Source organism: Neopsephotus bourkii, unplaced genomic scaffold, assembly GCF_033783945.1.
Source record: "Neopsephotus bourkii isolate Nb327-2 ecotype Australia unplaced genomic scaffold, CSIRO-AGI_Nbou_v1 NB_230, whole genome shotgun sequence".
Taxonomy (NCBI): domain Eukaryota; kingdom Metazoa; phylum Chordata; class Aves; order Psittaciformes; family Psittacidae; genus Neopsephotus; species Neopsephotus bourkii.
Genome location: NW_026900740.1, coordinates 1,776,979 through 1,797,542, shown reverse-complemented (window position 1 = coordinate 1,797,542; position 20,564 = coordinate 1,776,979). Strand labels below are relative to the sequence as shown.

The following is a 20,564-nucleotide window of genomic DNA, read 5'->3' as shown; positions in this document are numbered from 1 at the left end:
TTCTGTGCCTTAGAAGAAGGAGTGCATGTAATTGTTTTAAAATAGGCTGTTACAAACCGGACTTCCCTACATTGCTGATTTTTTGCTGACTTCCATGATGCTTTTAGTGGCAAGTCTCACCCAGGGCCGCTTCAGATGCACAGGATAGACAAAAACCCCATTTCCTTGGGAAATCAGAGGCAGGTTAAGCGGTGGTGGCCATAAATGCACACATTTGTATGGTTTTAATGCATTACTACACGGGTTTATCTCCGCGCTCTCAGCGCGTTCCGCTTCCCGCGGGTTAACCTTCCCGCCCCGGCGGCGCTCTGCGAGAGGCGGTGCCCGGCTCCGCTCCGCCCCGGCCCCGCTCCGCTCCGCCCCCAGCCCCTCTCCCTCCGCCGGGCCGGGCCGGGCCGGGCCGGGCCGCGGGGCCATAAAGCGGCGGTGGCGGGCGCGGGCCGGGTCCGCTGTGCTGCGGCTCGCCATGGGCTCTGCCCGCCGCAGAGCGTCGGTGGGGCTGGGGCTGGCCGGGGCGGCCTGCGCCCTCCTGGGGGTCTCCCTTCTGCTGGTGGGGCCCCGCATCGTCAAGGAGCAGGTTATCAAGGTCAGCGGGGCCGGGAGGGGTGCGTGTCTGCGGAGGGGGGCCCCAGTGCTCGCGGCTGGAGCTGGTTCATGGCTGGGAGCGCGGAGCGGGGCTGGCGTGCATCCCGGTGCAAGGTGCAGGGGGTGGTGGTGCGGGGCCGGAGCCAGGGCTGCTGCTGGGGCCGGTTTCCCTGGATAGCGTGATCCGGAGCCGTGTGAGACGGCTGAGCCCCGAGGGACTCTGCTTCGGCGTCACGGCTGCGGCTCTGAGCAGCCTCTAAAGCTTAGTGTGGGCAAATAGCGGCTTGGGATGTGCCAGCTTGGGTTGCAGCAGACGTGCCTGGGCTGAATGGGCGCTCATCCCTGGCTAGCAAGGGCTTTAGGCACAGCTGGAATTGGATGGGGAGGACAATGCTGGTGGTGCTGGGCTCAGCAGCTTGGCAAGCTGAGCACTGCGCCCGGCACCAGCCCTTTCTTCTGTCCCTGCTGCTTTAACCTGCTGCACTAGTTGTTCCTTTCATTAATGGGGGTGGACTTAACTCTGGTGAGACAATTCCCAGACTGGGAACGGGACAGATGATGTGCAGGAGGGCTCTGAAGGAGCCTTGTGCCTGGAGCAACCTCCAAGTCACCAAAAATCTAAAGAGCTGCCTCTCTGAAGACCTGTCTTACCCACAGGTGTCCTGAGGCTGAAGGGGTGTTTGTTCCCTGTGGTTAAGACATGGGGCTGTGGATGGAGTTGGTTTGTTCAGTCTTGGGAACCAGCACTCCTGTCCTTGCTGCTGGGATACCTTATCCTGCCGTAATGATCCAATTGGCTCAGTCCCACATTCAGCCAAACCTTTTTCTCCCTGCCTAAAGGACATGTGCCCCTGCCTGGGCATTTCCTCAGGTTTGCACTTACCCAGATGAGCACCCGGAAACGTGCTTCTAATGGAAGAGGTGAATAAACATCCCATAGCCGATGGCTGTGGTTAGCTGTGCTGCAAAGTCTCCATTGAAAATAAGCTGCTCTCCTTTGGAGGTGCTGCTGCCTGGGCAAAGCCACACAGTCCAGTGACTTAAGCATTAGAAGTCAGTCTTTGTTCAGTTTGATGGGCATCAGGAGCTGGTACCTGCAGATAAAATGCTCAATGGCCCTGCAGAACAGGACTGACAGTTTTGGTGCAAAACCCTTTCTGCCCTTTTTTTAGCTAATTCCAGTTCTTTCTACCTGGTTAGCTAAAGCCTAGTAACTTGCAATGAGAACAGACAATGAGAAAATACCAGCCCTTGTTCCTTTTCCCTTTATCCCAAGCCCTTGGTATCTGAATTTCCAGTGTGACCCCAAATGGCCCTGAGCTCTTAGGAAACTTGATGTGAAATAGAAAAAATAACTGAGTTATATTGAGGGTGGTGAGAAATATCCCCAGCCCCATGCTCCTGAGCTCTGTCAAGGTGGAGGAGGACTTAGCTGCAAAGAGGTGGTGGGTTTGAATGTGTCTTTAAGTCTGTAGGGAACACGCAGTAGAAACAGGAAACTTGGAGCCTGTTTCCTGCCCCATTGCAGGAACTGAATCTGTATCAGAAAGTGTATCTGAATCTGCAAAACCTGGGAATGTTGCTTTTCTGGAAGCCCTTGCAGTGCCACCAACCTGCCTGAGATACGAGCTGTAACACAGTGAGGCTGCATCAACTCATCCATCTGCCACTTGATGCTTCTGCTCCACCTCGGAGCTCTTGTGCTGTCCTGCCTGAAAGCTGGGAGAAGACTGACAGTGCTGGCTTTGCTCTTTCAGCAGGGTGATGAGGATGCTGGTGAGAGGATGTGGGCAATGAGGTCTGACAGTGAGGCTGGGCTTGGGCACAGAGTGGTTGCTGCTCTTATCTGAAGAGGGTACCTCAGCTCTTGGTTTTACTGAGCAGGGTGGCTGAAGCCTTCCTCTTGGAGGAGTAGGATTTGACACCTGTCTGCTCAGGAGGGATCAAACATCTTGGTGATGCTTTATAATCCACCTAAGTGAAACACATTCTTTCTATTTAGGCATATGACCATGTTTTTGACCTACAAGTAGCTGAATTCTAAAGCTACCCTAAGTAGATCTTAATTTGTAGCATCCTCTAGCTGCTGTGCCCAGATGGGAGAAGGCAAATGTAGCAGGGAGCTAGTATACAGCTCCGTCTGACTGGGAATGTATTGTATAGATAAATGCATTTGCAGGAAGGGATCCAGGGGGTGCAGGAATAAGCAAGTGAAGGAAAGCAGATGTTGCTCCTCATACTCTGTTGGACACTCAGGGGTCGGGATTATACAGCAGGCTAAATAGAAATGTGTCCTATTGCTGTCGCTTCTGCTTGCAGGTAGCACAGCCTAGCCATGAAACTGCTAAAGATGCAGAATTGAGGGAAGCCTCTGGCAGCTTTCACAACTCAGCCCCATGTAGCAGCAAATACATGTATGTTCACATCAAGTTGCTCCAGGGCGGGAGAGCCATTATGGAACTGAGCTGCAAAGGGATAACAGCCATGTGCCTTTGGCTATTAGCGGATCAAACCCGCTTCCATAAGCTGGCTGGGTTACTTAACCCAAGTAACAAAGGCTTGTGCTTGCAGAGGAAGCACAGATTATGGTGGAACTCATCCAGAAAAAGTGCTCAAGAAGAAACGAACAAGCTCTTGTTCGTAAGGCAGTTCCCAGGAGGCTGGGAGGGAGTCGAAACAGATGTGGCCAGATGCCAGCTCCTGGACTGGGAACCTGGTGAGGGTTTAAGTCACGTTTGGGCTCCTCCAGGCGTTTCCCAGCAAACAAGATGGTGATATGGGAACCAGGATTGTGATTCTTCATAGGGCCTTTGACCCCTCTTATGACCAGCTATGAGTCACTGCAGGACGGAGCTGAGAGCACGCAAAGGTGTCCTGCATGGTGCTGTTGGGACCCAGCTTGGTTGCCATCCCAGTTTTCTGTCTGCTTTTTGGGAATCTAGTGAGCCCTCCCTGCTGGTACCCATATACTTGTGTCAATGGGCACGATGATTCCCAGCCTTTGCCTGCTTTAGGCTGCATGGGTCTGCCAAACCTTGCAGGTGATGGGCTTACTTCAGGACAGGGTAGTTTATGCTTCTCAAGTCAGATATGCAGAGTTGTGCGTAATTCAGTGCTGGCTCATTATAATTCAAAGCGAGCCTCCAGTACATCAAAAGAACTCTGAAATCCTGTGGGTAGGATCTGGAAAGTTGAGCCTGAATAAATAAGCCTACAGACATCCTGTGGCATGAACTTGATGCTTCTGCATGCAGAAGAGCTCCCGGTTTAGATTTGGCTCAGTTTCAGTCTGCATAACATGCCTGGATCCTCTGGAGAGCCCCTGCTGGAACTGCCACCTACAGCTGGGCTTGACATGGAGCTGAGGGTGGATGTGCTCAGCTGCAGCCACTGAGTCCAAGAGCTGTCTCCTTACTCTGTTTTTTCCCTTGCAGAATGTCAGGATCGACCCCGGCAGCATCTCCTTCAAGATGTGGAAGGACATTCCCGTTCCTTTCTACATGTCAATGTATTTCTTTGAAGTGCTGAACCCCGATCAGGTCCTCCAGGGAGCGAAGCCGGTGCTGCAGCAGCGTGGACCCTATGTGTACAGGTTAGGTACTATGTATGGTCCAGCTAGGCCTGAGCCTGTTCACCATGCTGCCTGCCAGGCTTCTGGCTGTATGCTTTGGCTGGAGGGCATAGCATCAGCATACTTGGAGCAAGGCTGGTGGCATAGGATTTTAAGGTGACCCAAATGTGCTCTGATTACCCTGATCTTGCTAAAGCCAGAAGTAGGAGGACCTTTGGCCTGTGCTTTGCTGAGTTGTGGGGCTCAGTCCCACTCTGGGATCTGTTGAGCAGCCAGACTGATAATGGTCAAAACACTTGAGAGTCCAGCTCCAGAGCTGGAGTCACCTCAATATCAAACTTCATGGGTAAGAGGTCTTAGGCCAATCCAACATGAGACTCTGAATCTGCCTAAAATGAATGCTGTGGTTATGAAAACAAGTATGGAGCACTAAAACTTGATCAGGCCCACCTACAGCAGGGCTGGGTCTATTTGCCATGGCTGAAGATGGTTGTTGAAGCCCCAGATGCTTCTCAGGACCTGGAACACAAAGTGATGGTGGAGGTTGAGCGTGTGAACTTACCCCTAAGTAGCATGTGTTTGCCTACACATGTAGGCAAAGCTAGGTCAGCAGCCTAAGCAAGCTCAGGCAGAAAGATTAATGTTTTAATCCAAAGCTCTTTCAGTAGCATTGGGGGAAACCTGACAGTATGTTGGCCCTTGTTTCCTTTGGGCTTGCCAGGTCACACCGTAACACCATGTGGATTCTGTATGTTGTGATTTCATCAGTCACTTGGCTTGGCAGAAAGGCTTCCCTCGCTGTAAATAAGAATAAACAAAGGGGCAAAGCTTGTTAGTGTCCTTGTGTTCCCGCTGGGAGAGATTAGTGGCCTTCCCTAATGTGCGCTATAAAGCAGAGGCTCCACAATAAAGGACTTTGTTTTTGCTGGCGGGTTGAGCTTCAGCTCCCCTGGGAGCTGTAACAGGCTCACAAGTGTTGGGGAGAACCTCGTGCTACTGTGGCCTCCATGAGGCTGAGGTGCCCCTATAGCAGGGAGTGAAGGGGAGCAGTGTGCAGGAGGTGGTACTACCTGAAGCCTTGAGGAGAGCCATGGTGGAAGGTCAAGGTTCCCTGAACCTGGAAACCATCAGGGAGAACTTTGGCAAATCAGTGTGGGCTCAGTGCTGGGTCTTGTGGCATCTTGTTTGGTCATCTTCTGTTCTGGAGGTTATTTGGACATGTGTGTTGGTGTAGTTTTGCCAGTTTATCTGGGCACTTCCCTGGCATGGCTGGGCTTTTCAATGACTGTAGGGGCAGTGACCAAGGGTTTTTATGCTGTTGTCTCAAACTTCTCATCAGCTGGGTTTTGAGTTGTGAAGAAACACTTGGTGCTTTGCTGCAGAATCCAGTCTGTCAGGGATGCCTTGCTCCCAGGCTGCCATCTCCTCCTGTTCAACCCTAACCCTGGGTGGCCTGTGAGGTTGATACCGTGTTCCCTGGGATGCTGCCTCCCCTGCTGGCTTTTGGCTTCTTCCTGGGGTTAGGTCTCCTTCTTGTTCTTCAGAAGCAGGCCTAGGCCTGTGCAGCCCCTCCTTACTCACAGGCTTTGCTTTGCAGGGGTACTGCCTACGGGAACAGTTCCCGTGATCTCTCCCATCTCTTTGCAGAGAGTTCAGGTATAAGACAAATATCACATTCCATGACAATGACACAGTCTCCTTCCTGGAATATCGGAAGCTCTTCTTCCAGCCAGAGCTGTCCAACGGCCGTGAAGATGACTACATTGTTGTGCCAAACATTCTGATGATGGTAAGAATGTGCTCCATGGATAGTTACCGACTTCTGAGCTTGAGGGAAGGGCGATGATGCTCAGTACTGACTCAGAGCTTACTTTCATTTAGGGCTTAAGGCTAATAAAGCAATTAAGTGATTAAGCTTATAACATGCAATTTTCAGCTTTCTGGGTGCTGGTTGTTGCGTTGGGCTGTTATCCCTCCAAACCCAGAGTGTGCAGAGGGGCTGGCAAAGCAGCTGGGCTTGCATCTGCAACCTTGCCTGAGCATCCTCTAGGGAAACGAAGCCTGTGATCCCTCAATTGCTTTGTTCCAAAACTGGGGGTTTGGAGCAAAGCAATTGTTTGTCCAAAGGACTTTCTGAGGGATGTCGGTTGATGTGGTCAAAGGACCTTGCTGAGCACCAAAGATGCATTGTTTCCACTTAAAAAAGAGGGAAAGATGGGCCTTTCTTCTCAGGTTTGTTTCTTTCCCAGGGAGCAGCTGTAATGATGGAAAACTTGCCAACCTTTGTGAAGATTTTACTGAGTGGAGCCCTGGCTGGCCTGAAACAGCAGGCGTTCATGAACCGGACAGTGGGGGAGATCATGTGGGGCTATGAAGACCCTCTTATAGATGCCATAAATGCAATTGTTCCCGGCATGATCCCTTTCAAGGGAAAATTTGGCATATTTGTGGAGGTGAGTGCTGGTTGGGAACACTAAAATCACAGCAGTGCTGGTCTTAGGGGCAGCCCAGATGCTCAATCCCCTCACAAAGTGTTTGGAGCAGCCATGTGTAGCTGGTGGTTGTGTCAGGCTGCCTTAATTCTCAACCTGGGCAGAAATGCTGGTGTTTGAAGCTGTTGCTGGCAACTGAAAGGAACAGAAGTGCAGTAGCTGGCAGTCTGTGGAGCATCTCTAGAGCTGAGAAAGCATGCGAAGTCAGTAACATACTGCAGTTTTGTTGTGTATAATGGTTAAACATTAGCCTCTCTTCTCTGCAGTTCAACAACTCCAATTCAGGACTGTTCACAGTGAACACAGGCATGAAGAACATCAGTGAAGTTCACATGGTGGATTCATGGAATGGGCTAAAGGAGGTAAGTGTCAAGCAGAAAAACTGCTATGGGAGGCAATGCCTGATCTAAAGCATGATAAACTGGAAGCTTTTGATGCTGTTGTGTCTCTGGGCCTCAGGTTTGAAGGCAAGTTTCTACAGGACTTCAACTGCTGCAACTTCTGGCAAATTGGCAGAAGGTGGCTCTTGTTCTATGTAGCAAGAGGCTTACATGAAGGATTAAGTTCAGCTCATCATCTGGGTCCCTTGGATTCCCTTGAAATCCTGTTGGAGCTGGTTGCTTCTAAAGTTGAAGTGCCAGGGTCCCATGGCCTGTGTTCAAGGTGCTCCTTTACTTGTTAAAGGAGTGCTTATTCCTCCCTTGTGGGATTCCACTCCTGAAATCAACTGAATCTACAGACCAGTCACTGTGGGAGCACTAGAGACTGCTGGATCTTGTCCTGCTTTTCCACTAATTGTGCAGATGTTTGAATGGGAAACATCTTGGAAGTTCTTCAGTGTTGTGACCTCAAGCTGCTCTGGAAGCAGTATATTGTGGTGGATGTCCCATGCAGGCCTGGAAACCAACTCTCTCCTTGTTCTCAGTTCTCCTCCCTACTTCTGCCCTGTAGGTGAATTACTGGCGCAGCCGTGGATGCAACATGATCAATGGGACAGCAGGAGAGATGTGGCCACCGTTCATGTCCCCAACATCGCTGGATTTCTACAGCCCGGATGCGTGCAGGTGAGGCCAGCGCGTCCCTGTGCAGGAGATGCAGCGTTCATCCTGTGCCCACTGCATACCTGTGCAGTGACGCAGAGGGCTCAGGGCTCCGTTCTGTAGTTAAAGTTCAGCCACGGTTCCGTGTTGCAGTATCTGAGCTTTGCAAACAACATAGCTGTCTAATTAGCAGTGGCTTGTGCTATTCATAAATACCTCCCAGATCACTGGAGAAGTAAAACTTGCCCATGTTGAATCAGTAGAAAATAACCCGTCTAGATAAGGCGTGGGAGGTGAGAGGGAGAAGTAAGAGTTGTCACAAGGAAATGCAGCTATAACTGTTTGCAGAACTATTTCAGCTGACTAAATGGTTGCAGAAGTGATTTGGGGGGGGTGTGTGTGTGCCGCTGTTGCCAGGCTGCTGCTTTTTCTTCTCTTTTTTGCCACTTTGTTCCAGTGCTGCTGTGCATCTGTCCTGTGTAAAGACACCCTGACTTAGCTGATCACACAGGGGTTAAAGTACCCTGCAGAGCCTGCCTGAGTGGAAACTCCCTGAGGCTGAAAGAAGGGGAGACAGGAGGTGGCACAAACCCCTGTCCCCAGCTTGGGGAAGATAATGTTAATTCAGGCTTTGTAGATAGTGCTGCAAAACAAGCAAGTGCTCTTGTTGAATAGAGAACAATGACCTCTTCAAACAGGCAAAGTCAGCTGAGCCAAGTATTAGTGCAGGAATTCCTCTACATAAGGGGCATCAGCAAATATCAAAATGACACTGGAGCCAATAACTTACAGGGCAGTTTACCGGTAATCATAGTTTAAATACAGGTGCCTGTTTCTATAGAGTATTCTAGGGAACAGAGCCTGTTTTTTGGCAAGGCATCCAGTGAAGAGGACAAAACCATACTTGTTTTCTAGTTAGCATGGGAGGTTCCTGCCTGACAGTGCTGTGGGGGAAACGGCTCTGCTGTCTTTTCTCCCCACATCCCCCCACTGCCCCTTTGTTAGCCTGGCTAGAGAGGAAGGAGTCACAAAGATCAGTTAATAGACTTAAGAGTGTATCTGCCTTGCTGCAGGGCACATCTGTGCTGTTTGCACATTAGGTGCAGCTGATGCTGATATGCAGCTACCTGGATGTCCCTGCAAGGTAGGCAAGGCTTTATCCTGCTGATGTGCTGCAGCAGCCTCTGCCTCCTTGCTGGAAGGTGAGCACAGCCAAGAGTTATCCTTGGTTCTGGTGTCAGAAGGTGTCTGTAGGCATAAGCATCCCCCTGCCCAGGCTGTCTGCATCCCTGTAAGCCTTGCTTGAGTGTGAAAGGAACAAACCTCCCTCCTGGAAGCTTGCATCTTCTCCTTACAGCTGGTAGCAGTAACACAGCATCACATCACAGCCTGTTGTGTCAAGAGTCTTGCTGCATAATGTATTAAAAATTTCCACTCCCCTGATAGCCTTTATGCTGAAGTTGTGCTGTGAAAGAGATTTAGCCAATGTCCATCCCCTGAGCATGTCCCCTGAGCACCTCGGAGCCAAAGCTTGCCCAAAGAGGGTATTACCTCTTGGAGAGCAGCCCTGAGGGTTACTCTATGCCTTTAAACTAACCTCATCTGGATATTCAAACTGACTTATAAACCTGTGTTTTCTGTCCACAGCTAGTTCTGACCAACCCTTTATCTGTGTTTAAAACCTGGAAAGCCAATGGCTTAAATACTTATTCCCCATCCAAAGCACTTCTTTGAGTGTTTATCTCGATCTCAAAGTCTAAGTTACATTGCAACTGCATCTTATCCAGCAAAGATAAGAGCCCAATTCTGGGCTGGGAACTTGTTGTCTAATCCTGATCCTTCTCCAATGAAACCCTTCCAGATCCATGAGGCTGGTGTATGAGCAGTCTGGGAAGTTTCAGGGTGTGCCCACCTATCGCTTTGTGGCACCAAAAACTCTCTTTGCCAATGGCACTGACTATCCACCCAACGAAGGCTTCTGCCCCTGCATGCAGTCTGGCATCCAGAACGTCAGTTCCTGTAGGCTGAGTAAGTCCTTTCCTCCTCTGGCTTTCCCTGTACCACTGTTAAACTATGGGGATGCAAGATGAGCTTGGCTGGCTGGAAAACGAGCTCTGTTATCTACCAGAGTGCTGGGGTCTTGTGCATGGCATTCTCACCCACAGGCATCTCAGCAAGGAGGGACAGAGGGAAAATCCTTGGAGGCAAGTCCTCTTGGTCTCCAAGGTCCTATGGCAGCCTGTGGGAATGCCCAAGGATACAATGGGAGTTTTATATCCCCTGGGCTGTGGAGGGAGTAGGCAGAGGAGCATAGGTGGGAAGAGGCAGGCTGTGTAACTGCCAAATTAAATGTTAACTTTGGACGCTGAGTGCAGGTTATGCAGGAGTGTGAGAATTCAGCCTTAGTGCCCCAGCCTGCATGGGTACAGCGAATTGCCACTGCATCGTGTTTTGCATAGGTGGGGGAGCGTAGCTTAAGCACTAGGTCTTTACCCTCCCAGAGCTGCAGGGAGGGAAGGGAAGGAGCTTTCTGCCTGGGAGGAAGAAAGTATAAAAGCCTGTTCAGAACAAGTGCTGCAATAGCTTAAAAATCACAGCAAAAAGTCTCAGATGGGTTTGGATGAACTTAAGGTGTCTTTGCTCTCATCCAGATGCTCCCATGTTCATTTCACATCCTCACTTCTACAATGCTGACCCAGTCCTGTTGGATGCTGTCGAAGGCCTGCACCCTGACAAGGAACAGCACGCGCTCTTCCTCGATGTGCACCCGGTGAGTGTGTGTGAGCATGAGCATGAGCCTGCCGGGGTCATCACCTATGGGGGAGCCTCACTGTGCCCCAGGGGTCCTGCTGGGCTGAGTGTGGAGCCTGCCAGCGGCTGCGTGGTAGCCTTGCTCTGCTCCCGTGGCACTGATTTGAGCAGGTTCCATAGTGCAAAGACTGGTGAGGCCAAGTGCAGATAAAAAATGTCACAGCCATAAACTAATTGAATAATTAGCCTGGCTTGTAGAGAATTGCAGAACCAATTATAAGCATAATTGTTTTGGTAAGCAGAGTCAAGTTCTTTCCACTGACTCAGGTCTATAACACCAGGAGGTGTATCCCCAGATCTGAGATGAGAACTAACTAGCAAAGCCTGAGATCATGCTGCAGCTGAAGCTGTCACCACTGTTTTGGGCTGGCTTCTTCCAGTCTCTCAACCTGCCCATCTGACTGGCTGCTTTGGCACTGCACTGCTGCTGTGTTACACTTCTCATCTATAGTAAGGGTGAAGTTACCGCTCCATTGGTGATGAGGTGGGGTGTCCTGACTCGTTGTTGTCCCAGCTGCTGATGGGGAGAGGACTTTGGGATCTTCCACCCATGGCCTGTGTAGCACGTGGTCAGATCTTCCAAACCTTGTGATGTTTGTCCAGGCAAGAAACAAGTTCCCCTCTTGAGGCAAGGCGAGCTGTGCTGCTTATCTAGGCATTGGGTTCTCTCTGCTTTTCTTATCGCAGTTATGGAAATCTAATTAAGTTTATTACAGTATCAAACATCTACTGATAACAGTACAATTAACTGTATTCTTATCTAGCTGCAGTCTGCTGAGTGCAAACGGGCAATCCAGCAAAAACTCTCTGCCCTAATGTGTTGCAAAACTGCAGTGTCATGAGAAACCACTGCCTTAATGGGTATCATCAAGACCAGCTTTGAAGTGGGGTGTTTTCATGGTCTTAGGATGTTGGTGGACAGTGTTGTCTGTTCTTCGTTATGGGAAACATTTTCTCCCTTCCTGTCTGCACAAATCTTTTGCACTGATGCATTTCTATCCTGCTACTGGTAGGATGGACAACAGAAGTGGCTTATCAGGCTTCAGAAAACACTGGAGTTGCTATTAAAGCATCCTGTGTAGGGGGTCACTTACAGATTACATACACTGCTTGGTAATTTGAACTTGCTTATGCTGAGCCCCACAAGCCCCGGGTCACACAACACCTCCCTTGATGCTGTTTGCCTGCTGACTGTGTGCTGCCTTCTGCAGCAGCCATGTGTGTCCAGGCTAACTTTGTGCCTTCAGACCACCCCAAAGGAGGTGCTGCAACAGTCTCACTGACTGGTGACCCTTCAGGTAAAGGGGATAAACCGCAAACTGCCATGGGAACAGTGCTGTTCCTCTGTTAGCAGCCATCCCCAGAGCCTGGGGACTGGTGTCTGCCTGGTTGATGCTTGTGCTTTGGTGGAAACCTCAGCCACGCTCCTGGTCCTGCGTGTGGTGACTGCAGTAGAGCTCTGCACGATCCAATCCAGAGCAGCTAGGATGGGAAGCAAATGGTCGCTCTTCTGCGAAGCTCTCCAGACAAGTGTTGGCTTTACTGATGAACTGGTTGGTCTCTTTCTATGCAGTTGACTGGCATCCCCATGAATTGCTCCATCAAGCTCCAGCTGAACCTGTACATAAAGCAGGTGTCTGGTATAATGTAAGTAGTCACCTTTTAGAAATGTCCCTCTCCCCTGAGCAGAGCTTACTCTGCCCAGAGATGAAGTAGTTTTAACATTGCCAGTTGTCACAGTTGCAGAAGCCAGCTGGCTTGTGTGGTGAAATGCCAGCTATGACAGTGACCTCGAACTGACATGCTTTAGCAGTGCAGCATGTGCATGGCTCCTCCTGGTGAGGTGCAGAAGCGGTTCCCCTGCACTCTGCTGCTGCTCAGGTGTCACATCCAAAATGAAGAGGCAAAACATGCTTTGTCCTCAGGGTTGACAGTTGTAGCTTGTGTCCAAAAAGGCACTTTCAGCTCTGATAGCAAACAGAATGGCTCTTGCTGCTTTGACTGGCTTTAGGGCATGCACCAGCAGACAGCCCCCAGTGCTGTGAGCTTGCACCCTCTGCTACCATGCAGTTGACCGAGATGTCTTGCAGCCATGTGAAGTTTAGCATTCCAGTTCATTGAGTTCATGTCCCTGCAGCCCAGATTTGGAATGGCACTTACTGCTAAGCACAAATAGAAGCATAAGTTCTGCACTTGTGTAGATGGACCAAGTTGGACCTGGTCCCTTAAGGGGGGAGCAGCTCACTGAAGCAGCAGGAATTGCTACTTCCTTACGATGTTTCCTGGCCATTACCAGTCTGTCAGACCCATCTCTTTAGGAAGAGTTATGACTCTTAACTGTGGCCTGATCAACCAGAAATCTAAGTGTGTGTTTTCTCTTCCCCCAGTCAAACAGGGAAGATTAAGCCAGTGGTCCTGCCGCTGCTGTGGTTTGCAGAGGTGAGTTGCCTTCCTTGACCTGATCCTGCAGAGCCCCTCCTGTGGGAGGTGGAACTGCTTATGCATCACCCGGTGCTGGGGAAACTCCACTTTGGATAAAGCTTTAAGCAAGACAGACTAATTAAGCACCAACAGAAGGCTTTATAATACTTGGCTGTGCCATTAATCCCTCTGAGCTGAACAAACCCTGCACTATAGTTGGTAAATCTCTGGCTCTGCCCTAGATGTGGGGTTAAATAGGGCCCACAACAGAGCTGCCAGCATCCCCATGCTAATGTGGGCCTGGGAGTGCAGTCTCCAGCTGTGTGCGTGCCTGGCTGATTCCAACTGTTCAGTAAAAGCCTCTAGTCCAACTGAATCTTGCTTGAATTCCCTAATCTGTGCTGGGAGGGCAGCTGTGCAGCTGGTTTGTCTCAGCCCTGGGTGGGAGGGGAATGCCACTGACAGCTCTGATTCTTTGAGCAGAGTGGATCCATTGAAGGCTCAGTCCTAAAGCAGTTTTACACCAACCTGGTGCTGATCCCATCGCTGCTGGACTACCTGCAGTATATCTGCCTTGGGCTGAGCATCCCGCTCATTATCTCAGCAGCTGTACTCATGGCAATGAGTCAGGTAAGAACCTGCAGATGTCTAATGGGAAATGCTGTTAAGTCCAATCAGACTTAATCAGATGATGTAGATTGGGCTGACAATCTAGCACTCCTGAGGAAACATTGGCTGATGCCACGAACAGTGACCTAATGGTGCCAGATGCCAGCATGTAGCAGCAGGACTTCCTCAGCCATCTAAAAAACTGGGCTGCAAATAGATAACATGAAAGCATTTCTGGCTTTCTCAGTGCACAGCAGCGGTGGAAATGGGTTCCTGTAGGAGGAGGTATTTCTCAGCTCATCCAGTTGATGAAAGAACAAGCCTTGCTCATCAACCCAGCCTCCATAGAAAGCAGCAGGTCTGTGCCATTGCACAAATCTGTGCATCTCTGCAGGGTCCCAACAGTTTTCTAATCTGAATAGAGCCTTCTTGAGGGGATGGAGCCACTTGAGCACAGCTTGTTCCCTAACGAAACGCAGTCGCTGTGTTCTTGCAGGAGAGGCACAGACACTGTGGCTGCTTCTCAGCCCTGGCTGTGCTCTGTCTTTCCTTAGAACTCAGTTGTTTTCAAGCAAACTACTCCAAATAGCTTGAGCTGTAAGGACAGAATATAAAGCAGCTAAAACTTGTGATGGAGATTCAGCTCCCAAACATACATCTGATAACACTAAGCTTTCTAAAAGCTTTATCTCTTGAAGTAGAGATCTAGCTCCCTATCCTTACCTGCTTCAAAGCAAGCTTATTTACTTTACTACAACCAAGTGCCTTGAGCTGGCTCTAAAGTTACAGAAGTGAAGCTACTTGTGGGGATAAAAAGGCAATGCTTAGGATGAAAGCGGGCTAAGGGGAGAGCATGTGTGAGGGGCTGCTTTTGCTTAGCCTCCTGTAACTGCCCTCACTGAAACACTAGTACAAACCCACTTTAAACAGTGCCAGGGTTCTCAGAGTATCATGTAATAGGATTTTAACCAAGCCTACAACTGCTTAATTGACTTAAGCACATGATCCCAAATCCCCTTGTTCTTCCACACACCTCCGTGCAGAGTGGGAGTAATGCTAGGGCCAAGGGCTTGGTGTTAAACCCTTCCTGTGCTCCTGAGGTGGTCAGGCTTTGTGTGCTGAACCTCTCTGCTCCAGCACTGCAAGTGCTTGTTGGCAAGTGGGCTTCACTCTGTTGCATAGCACCAGCATATCTGGAAAATGTCTGTTTGCTGGCATTATTTCTAAGCCCTTATGCAGCCCTGGGCTGGCATTTCCTTCCTCTGCTTTATGCAAGCCTTAATTCCTGCCATCAAAGAGCCTTAACTGTGCCAGGAAGGGTCAGGAGGAAAAGCTGGATTGTTAATGCGTTCAAGTCAACTGAGTATCTGTGAAATACCCCAAACCCAGGCGTAAGCCTGCTGTATTTGGGTGCTCAGCCAGAAGTGGGGTGAAGTGCTAGAACTGAAAATCAGCTGCAGGAGATGCCTGACTACCTGAAAGTGATAAATGAGAGACTTGATGGCCTTACAAATCTAAGCAAGCTGTGCAACAACACATGAAAGTCCCATGTCTAATGAATAGATAAGAGCTTGTAAACTGGAAGACAGCAATTTGCAGCCAAGGTGTGTTCCTCCTTTGATTGAAGTGTTGCTGATCTTTGCTGATGATTGCTTAATCATGCACAGTCCTCCCTCTTGAAGACACAGGTGGGGGGGCACTGAGCAGGGGCATTGACCACAGCTGCACGTGTCTGCCAGCGTGAAGATCTCCCTGATCCCAGCTCCTTCCTGGAGTATCCTGTGTGCCTCTGGCTTCTGGAGGGAGCAATGTGCTCTAAAGCCAGTCCAGATGAGGTGCTATGAAACACTTAAATCTTAGTCTAGCTGACAGTGGAGCCAGTTTGAAATGCATCCGTTGGACCTGCAGTTCTAAACCATGTGTGAAGCTCTGCAGGTGTAAAACATGTCCTGATGCAGTATTGTAGCTAACATGGCCTAAAGCCTTTGTGGTGACGTGTTTGAAAGGTAAACGGACCATTTAAAACTGGCTTGACGCTGCCCAAAATCTGAAATAGAACTTAGTTTAACCTAGATCTTGAAATCTTTGTTAATAATTAGATTCTAGTTAAACAATGATTTGAAAATCTCCTCCTAAAATTGGAACCCTCATGGAATTCCCGTCCAAGTGCACCATAAACGAGCCTGATTGTCTTCTAGGAAAAATGCACTTTATTTGGGAGTAGCAATAAAAAGAACTCAGACAGTAATAAGGCCAACCAGGCCACCTCTGCCAAAAAGCTGCCTCCGGTTAAGGGGACGGTGTTGCGGGAAGCCAGACTGTAGGTGGGTACCCAGTCAAGGTAACACACTTTTGTCTCGTCCTGATTTGATTAAACTTTGCTTAAAGCCAATCAAACAGCAGTGTTTACTATCCACATCTACCAGGCATGCCCTCGTAGCAAGCTTGGATATAAATGGTGTCTCATGGCTTTATTCAGGGCAATTTAGATGTCTTAATATTCACACTTAACTGGGCTGCAAGCACGTGCTTTTATTGTTTCTCCTGGTGTACCTGATATGCAGCCCTAATACCATCAGCAGGGATTAGGGTGAAAAGTAGGACTGGTGTGAGGAAACACTTTTCTTGCCTATTTCTTCCCATTCTGAGTGTTTCAGATCCAGAGGTAAGTTTTGGAATGGGCAAAAACTCATGGGGTAACAGAGATAGTCACTTAGTGGGTGTCATTCCCCTTTGGGATGTAGGGGAGCCTCCATGGAAAGGCTTTCAAGAGGGAATTTCTGATGTATTAAAAAATCTGGGTTTGTATTACAGGATCACAAAGTAACTGAATCGGTGAGGTTGGAAAGGACCTCTGAAGGTCATCTAGTCCATCAGCTCTGCTCAAGCAGGGCCACCTAGAGCTGATTGCCCAGGACCATGTCCAGATGTCTCTTAGTATCTCCAAGGATGGAGATTCCCCAGCTTCTCTGGGCAACTCATTCCAGTTTTTAGTTTTCAGAGTGAGAAAAACCCAAGTGTGCTTCCTAATGTTCAGGTGGAACTTCCTGTGTTTAAGTTTGTGCCCAGTGGCTCTTGTCCTGTCCTCTGGACACCACTGCGAAGAGCCTGGCTGTGCATTTACACCCTCCATTTGTATGCTTGCATATATTGATAATACCTCCCCATGAACCTTCTCTTCTCCAGGCTAATCAGCACCAGCTCTCTTGGCCTTTGCACACATAGAATAGTTAGGGTTGGAAAGCATCTTAAGATCATCCAGTTTCACCCCCCTTGCTCCAGTCCCTTAATCAGTTTAGTGGCCCTTTGCTTATTCCTGTAGCTCCATCTCTCTTGTCCTGGAAAGCCCAGAACTGAGTAGAGGGGAAGGATCACCTCTCTTGACCTGCTGGTATCACTCCTAATGCAGCCTAGGATATTGTTAGCTGCCTTTGCTACGTGGGATGCTGTTCTTCACTCACGTTCAACTTTGTGTTCACCAAGACCCTTGGGTCCTCTTCTGCCAAACTGCCTAAGTGTTGGGTGACCCTTACCATGTCATGGGGCATGGGTTTGTTCTTCCCCAGGTACAAGACTTTGCACATCTTCCTGTTGAACCTCATGAGATTTATTCAGCCCATGTCTCCAGGCTGAGATGTTCCTCTGGAGGGCAGTATGACCCTCTGGTGTACCCCTGCTCCTCCCCATTTTGTGTCATCAGCAAACATACATGTCATTAATAAAGATGTAAAACAGAGTTGGAGACAGCATTGACCCCTCATGTATACCGCTAGTTCCTGGCCTCAGTCACACTTCTCATGATGCTCTGAGCTTGTCTCTTCAGCCAAGTTTCAGTCCAGCTCACTGCCTGCCCATACTTCATGGATCCTCTACAAGGTTCTTATTGGAGACAGTGAAAGCCTTACTCAGATCCAAGCAGACAACATCCCCAGCTCTCCCCTCATCTGTCAAGCCATTTGTTTAATCACAGAAGGTTACCAGGTTGCTCAAGCACAGTATCTGCTCCATCACCCTGTCCCAAGGATCGGAGGGCAGCTGACTGCCCTGTACTTCCTGAGGTCTTCCCTCTTGCACTTCAAGACAGGAGTGATGTTTGCTTTGCTTCAGGGTTTGGGCACCTCTCCCAGTTGCCAGGGTTTGTCAAAGATAGTGCAGAATGGCCTTACTGTGGGGTTAGCCAGCTCCCTCAGCTCTCACGGGTGCATCCCATCGGGGTTCATGGATTTATGTACATCTGGGTTGCTTAAGTATTCTCTGACCTCATCCTCCTCCACTAAGGGTACGTCTTCCTTGCTCCCAGGGTTCCCCTGTGTGATTCAGCAATCGGCCCACGTGTGACACAGCTCTTCAGGTTGGGCATTTGGGGCGGTTGTTACAAGTGCAGGAATGGAAGTAGCTTCATTTTGTTAGGGAGGTGGTACAACAATTCATCAGCAGCTTTCAGCAAGGGGTTCTTGGCCATGTGGAAGTCCAGAAGCTTTGGGGTGTGCGTGTTATCAGTGGGGCTGTGGTCTGACGGCGGTGCCACCACCGTGTGCATGGCTGTAACTGCTGTCCTGTCCTCTGCAGAGACCCCCGCATCGCCCCACCACACAGAGCAAACCACCCCCCTCTGAGACAACGCCGCTCCTACACGACGCTGCCGCGCTGAGCCAGGACGATGCGGAAGCCTGAGCCCTGGCACGTTTCCCACTGGGACATGTCCATGCTGGGTGAGACCTGCTGTGGATCCTGAGAGCTCTCCAAAGTGAAGTCATCCTGAGCAGCTCAGCAGAGACCCCGCACACTGTGGCAAAGGCACAAGACATCACTGCTGCACCAGCACTCCCGCACCGGGGCACTGGAGATGTCATCCAGACACTCAGTACAGTGTCCAAGAACCCTTGTCCCCAAGGGGCTGGCCTTTGCTGCAGCCCCTCTCTTCCTTTGGGAATGGAGACGGTCGTTGGTTGATCCAAGAATTATTTTGCAATTTAAAACTGCCTCTTGCTAGGAATAAAAGGTACTTTAATGGGAGCCTTTTAAGTCAATCAGGTTTGTATATGTAGCACTGATGGGATTTAGTGATGGTTTTAAAAGCCACCGTTTATCTCATGCGGATGGGGCTTGCTATCCTGAAGCCACTTACGGTTTTATTGCCACTTGATGTGACTGGACTATGCCACAAATCAATTCTGGGTGCTGTCACTTTGCTGATGGCTCTTCCCAGGGTACCTGGAGCCTGCTTGGGGTTGCTCCGGCCTTTGCATATGTTGGAGAGTACAGTGGTGACTTCTAAAACCCCAGTTCTGTGCCATGACCTTGTGTTCTAACAGTTCCAGCCCACAGCCCATTTACTTGGCCTCTTCTTGCTTTAGATGGCTGTGTGAGATGAACGTTGCCAAAGCCTCTGGTCCATCTGACCTCTCAGTGCTGCGTGGTCACTGCATTGCTCTGGCCTTGCTGCCTGCACATGGGAAGGGAGCAGGCAGAAGCTTGGCCTTTAACAGAGATATCCTTGATCATTAACAAAGGTATTTGTGGTTTTGAGATGGAGGAAGCGATATGCAATCATGAAAGCAGTGATGGCCTTAGGTGTTGAAAATGCTGCAGATATCTGAAGTGATGTCCTGGGGGATCTGGGGCTGGATGTTAACTGGAGGTGGGTGAGCTGGACTCACTCTTCAGTGGGAAAGAAGCCCAAAGCCCAAGGACATTCATGGCTAGCTACCCATCAGTAGTTGTCCACCACTCCTGTCTTCCCTGCTTCCAACCAGGAGCCGGGGTAGCCCTTGGGAAAACCAAAGGGGCCAGTGCTGGTGCCTCTGGCAAGGAGGGAATAGTGCAGGGAGTCTCTGGTCCCTCTTGGAGCAGAGAACTTGTTGCGTAGTGTGTGGTGTGGATGCTGTCATGGTCTGGAAACTGATAATTGTCTAAGACAGCTCTGTAAGCTTCTAGTGGGTAAGCCATACTTTTCCTCTTACACTTCTGTCCCTCTTACTGGGCAGGAAGAGCACAGGGAGCTAAAACCAATGCCAGCAGTTCCTGTGCTGGTGCATTCCCTGCAGGCCATGTCCTACAGCTGGGCTTAGGCTGTCTGATCATGGGAGCAGTTGTGATACAGCGCAGGTCATGAAGGGGAATGAAGGGCAGCAGCTGCCCAGAACTTGGTCTGAGGCTGAACTTGCCTAGATGCCCAAAGCACGTCTCACAGGTACAGCGGGAATAGCCATACCTGCATTATTTCTGTGACATGAGTCCTCGCTGAGCGTGATGCTTAAACTGCAGCTATAAACTCTCTCTGCCTTTGAACCCCAAATGTCCCACCTGCAAACAGTGCCTCACAACATACACCCTCAGCACACGGTTGTGAAGTGGGAGCAGGTCAGAGGCACAGCCTCAGACCAGGCGCTGTGGGACACTCAACCCATCAACACGGATAAGACTGGGCAGCGTTCAGCAAAGCTAACAGTAGATCAAAGATAACCATCCTTGGGCTCACCTGCTTGAGGCTGTAACGATGTGCTGGTGCTAACTGCTGCTGTACGGGTGAAAACAAATAAAATACTGACCTACTGCTCCTAGTGCGAGCTTTGGCGGGTTGTTTCTTTCTTTGGTCGTTGTCTTTGTTGCAGGAGCCCTTGTTTTAAGCCCCGTTCTGCACGTTGCGGTGGGGCCGGGGGGTTCTGGTGGGATGTAGGGGGGGTGCAGTGTCGCGGCGCGGCCACCGGAGGGCGCCATGGTGCCGCGGACTCGCCGGGCGGCAGCGCGGTCGGGGCTGGGGGTGTCCCGGGGGTACCGGCGCATCACGAAGGCGCCCCCCGGGATGCGAGGCCTTTGTCTCTCCCCTGACCCCTCCTTGCAGGGCTGGACCGACGGACACAGCTCCCCCCTCTCGTCCTCCCTCGCCCCGAGCACTGGCGGCGCTGCAATTACCGGCTCGCAGCGCTCCAATTCCGCCTCCTGAGCTTCCGTCACCTTGCGGGCTGCTTGTGAAGTTGCCACCTCATGTTAAAGTGCTTCTCATAACCCCCAAGTCGTCTCCTGGCCCTAACT

The 20,564-nt window shown here is 50.2% G+C and overlaps 1 protein-coding gene across 2 annotated transcripts; it reads left to right on the top strand.

Annotated features, from left to right (window-relative positions):
• The first annotated feature begins 352 nt into the window (after positions 1-352).
• SCARB1 (scavenger receptor class B member 1) lies at positions 353-20,098 on the top strand. Of its 2 annotated transcripts, XM_061344679.1 has the most exons (13): positions 353-586; positions 4,020-4,177; positions 5,804-5,945; positions 6,406-6,609; positions 6,915-7,010; positions 7,600-7,712; positions 9,550-9,716; positions 10,340-10,458; positions 12,073-12,146; positions 12,887-12,938; positions 13,404-13,550; positions 15,728-15,853; positions 18,099-20,098. In XM_061344679.1, exons 1-12 carry the CDS (start codon positions 467-469, stop codon positions 15,851-15,853), a joined length of 1,518 nt encoding a protein of 505 aa, XP_061200663.1. In that variant the 5' UTR covers positions 353-466; the 3' UTR covers positions 18,099-20,098. The 2 variants fall into 2 exon arrangements, with proteins under 2 accessions (XP_061200663.1, XP_061200664.1); XM_061344680.1 differs by lacking the exon at positions 15,728-15,853 and having other exon boundaries at positions 355-586.
• Positions 20,099-20,564: the final 466 nt, after the last annotated feature.

What these genes read in the sequence shown, in the direction of transcription:
- SCARB1 (XM_061344679.1), top strand. Translation starts at nt 467, where the DNA reads ATGGGCTCTGCCCGCCGCAGAGCGTCGGTGGGGCTGGGGCTGGCCGGG. An exon ending in CGTGGACCCTATGTGTACAG is followed by an intron (nt 4,178 to 5,803) that starts GTTAGGTACTAT and finishes ATCTCTTTGCAG; the next exon opens with AGAGTTCAGGTATAAGACAA. An exon ending in AATTTGGCATATTTGTGGAG is followed by an intron (nt 6,610 to 6,914) that starts GTGAGTGCTGGT and finishes TCTTCTCTGCAG; the next exon opens with TTCAACAACTCCAATTCAGG.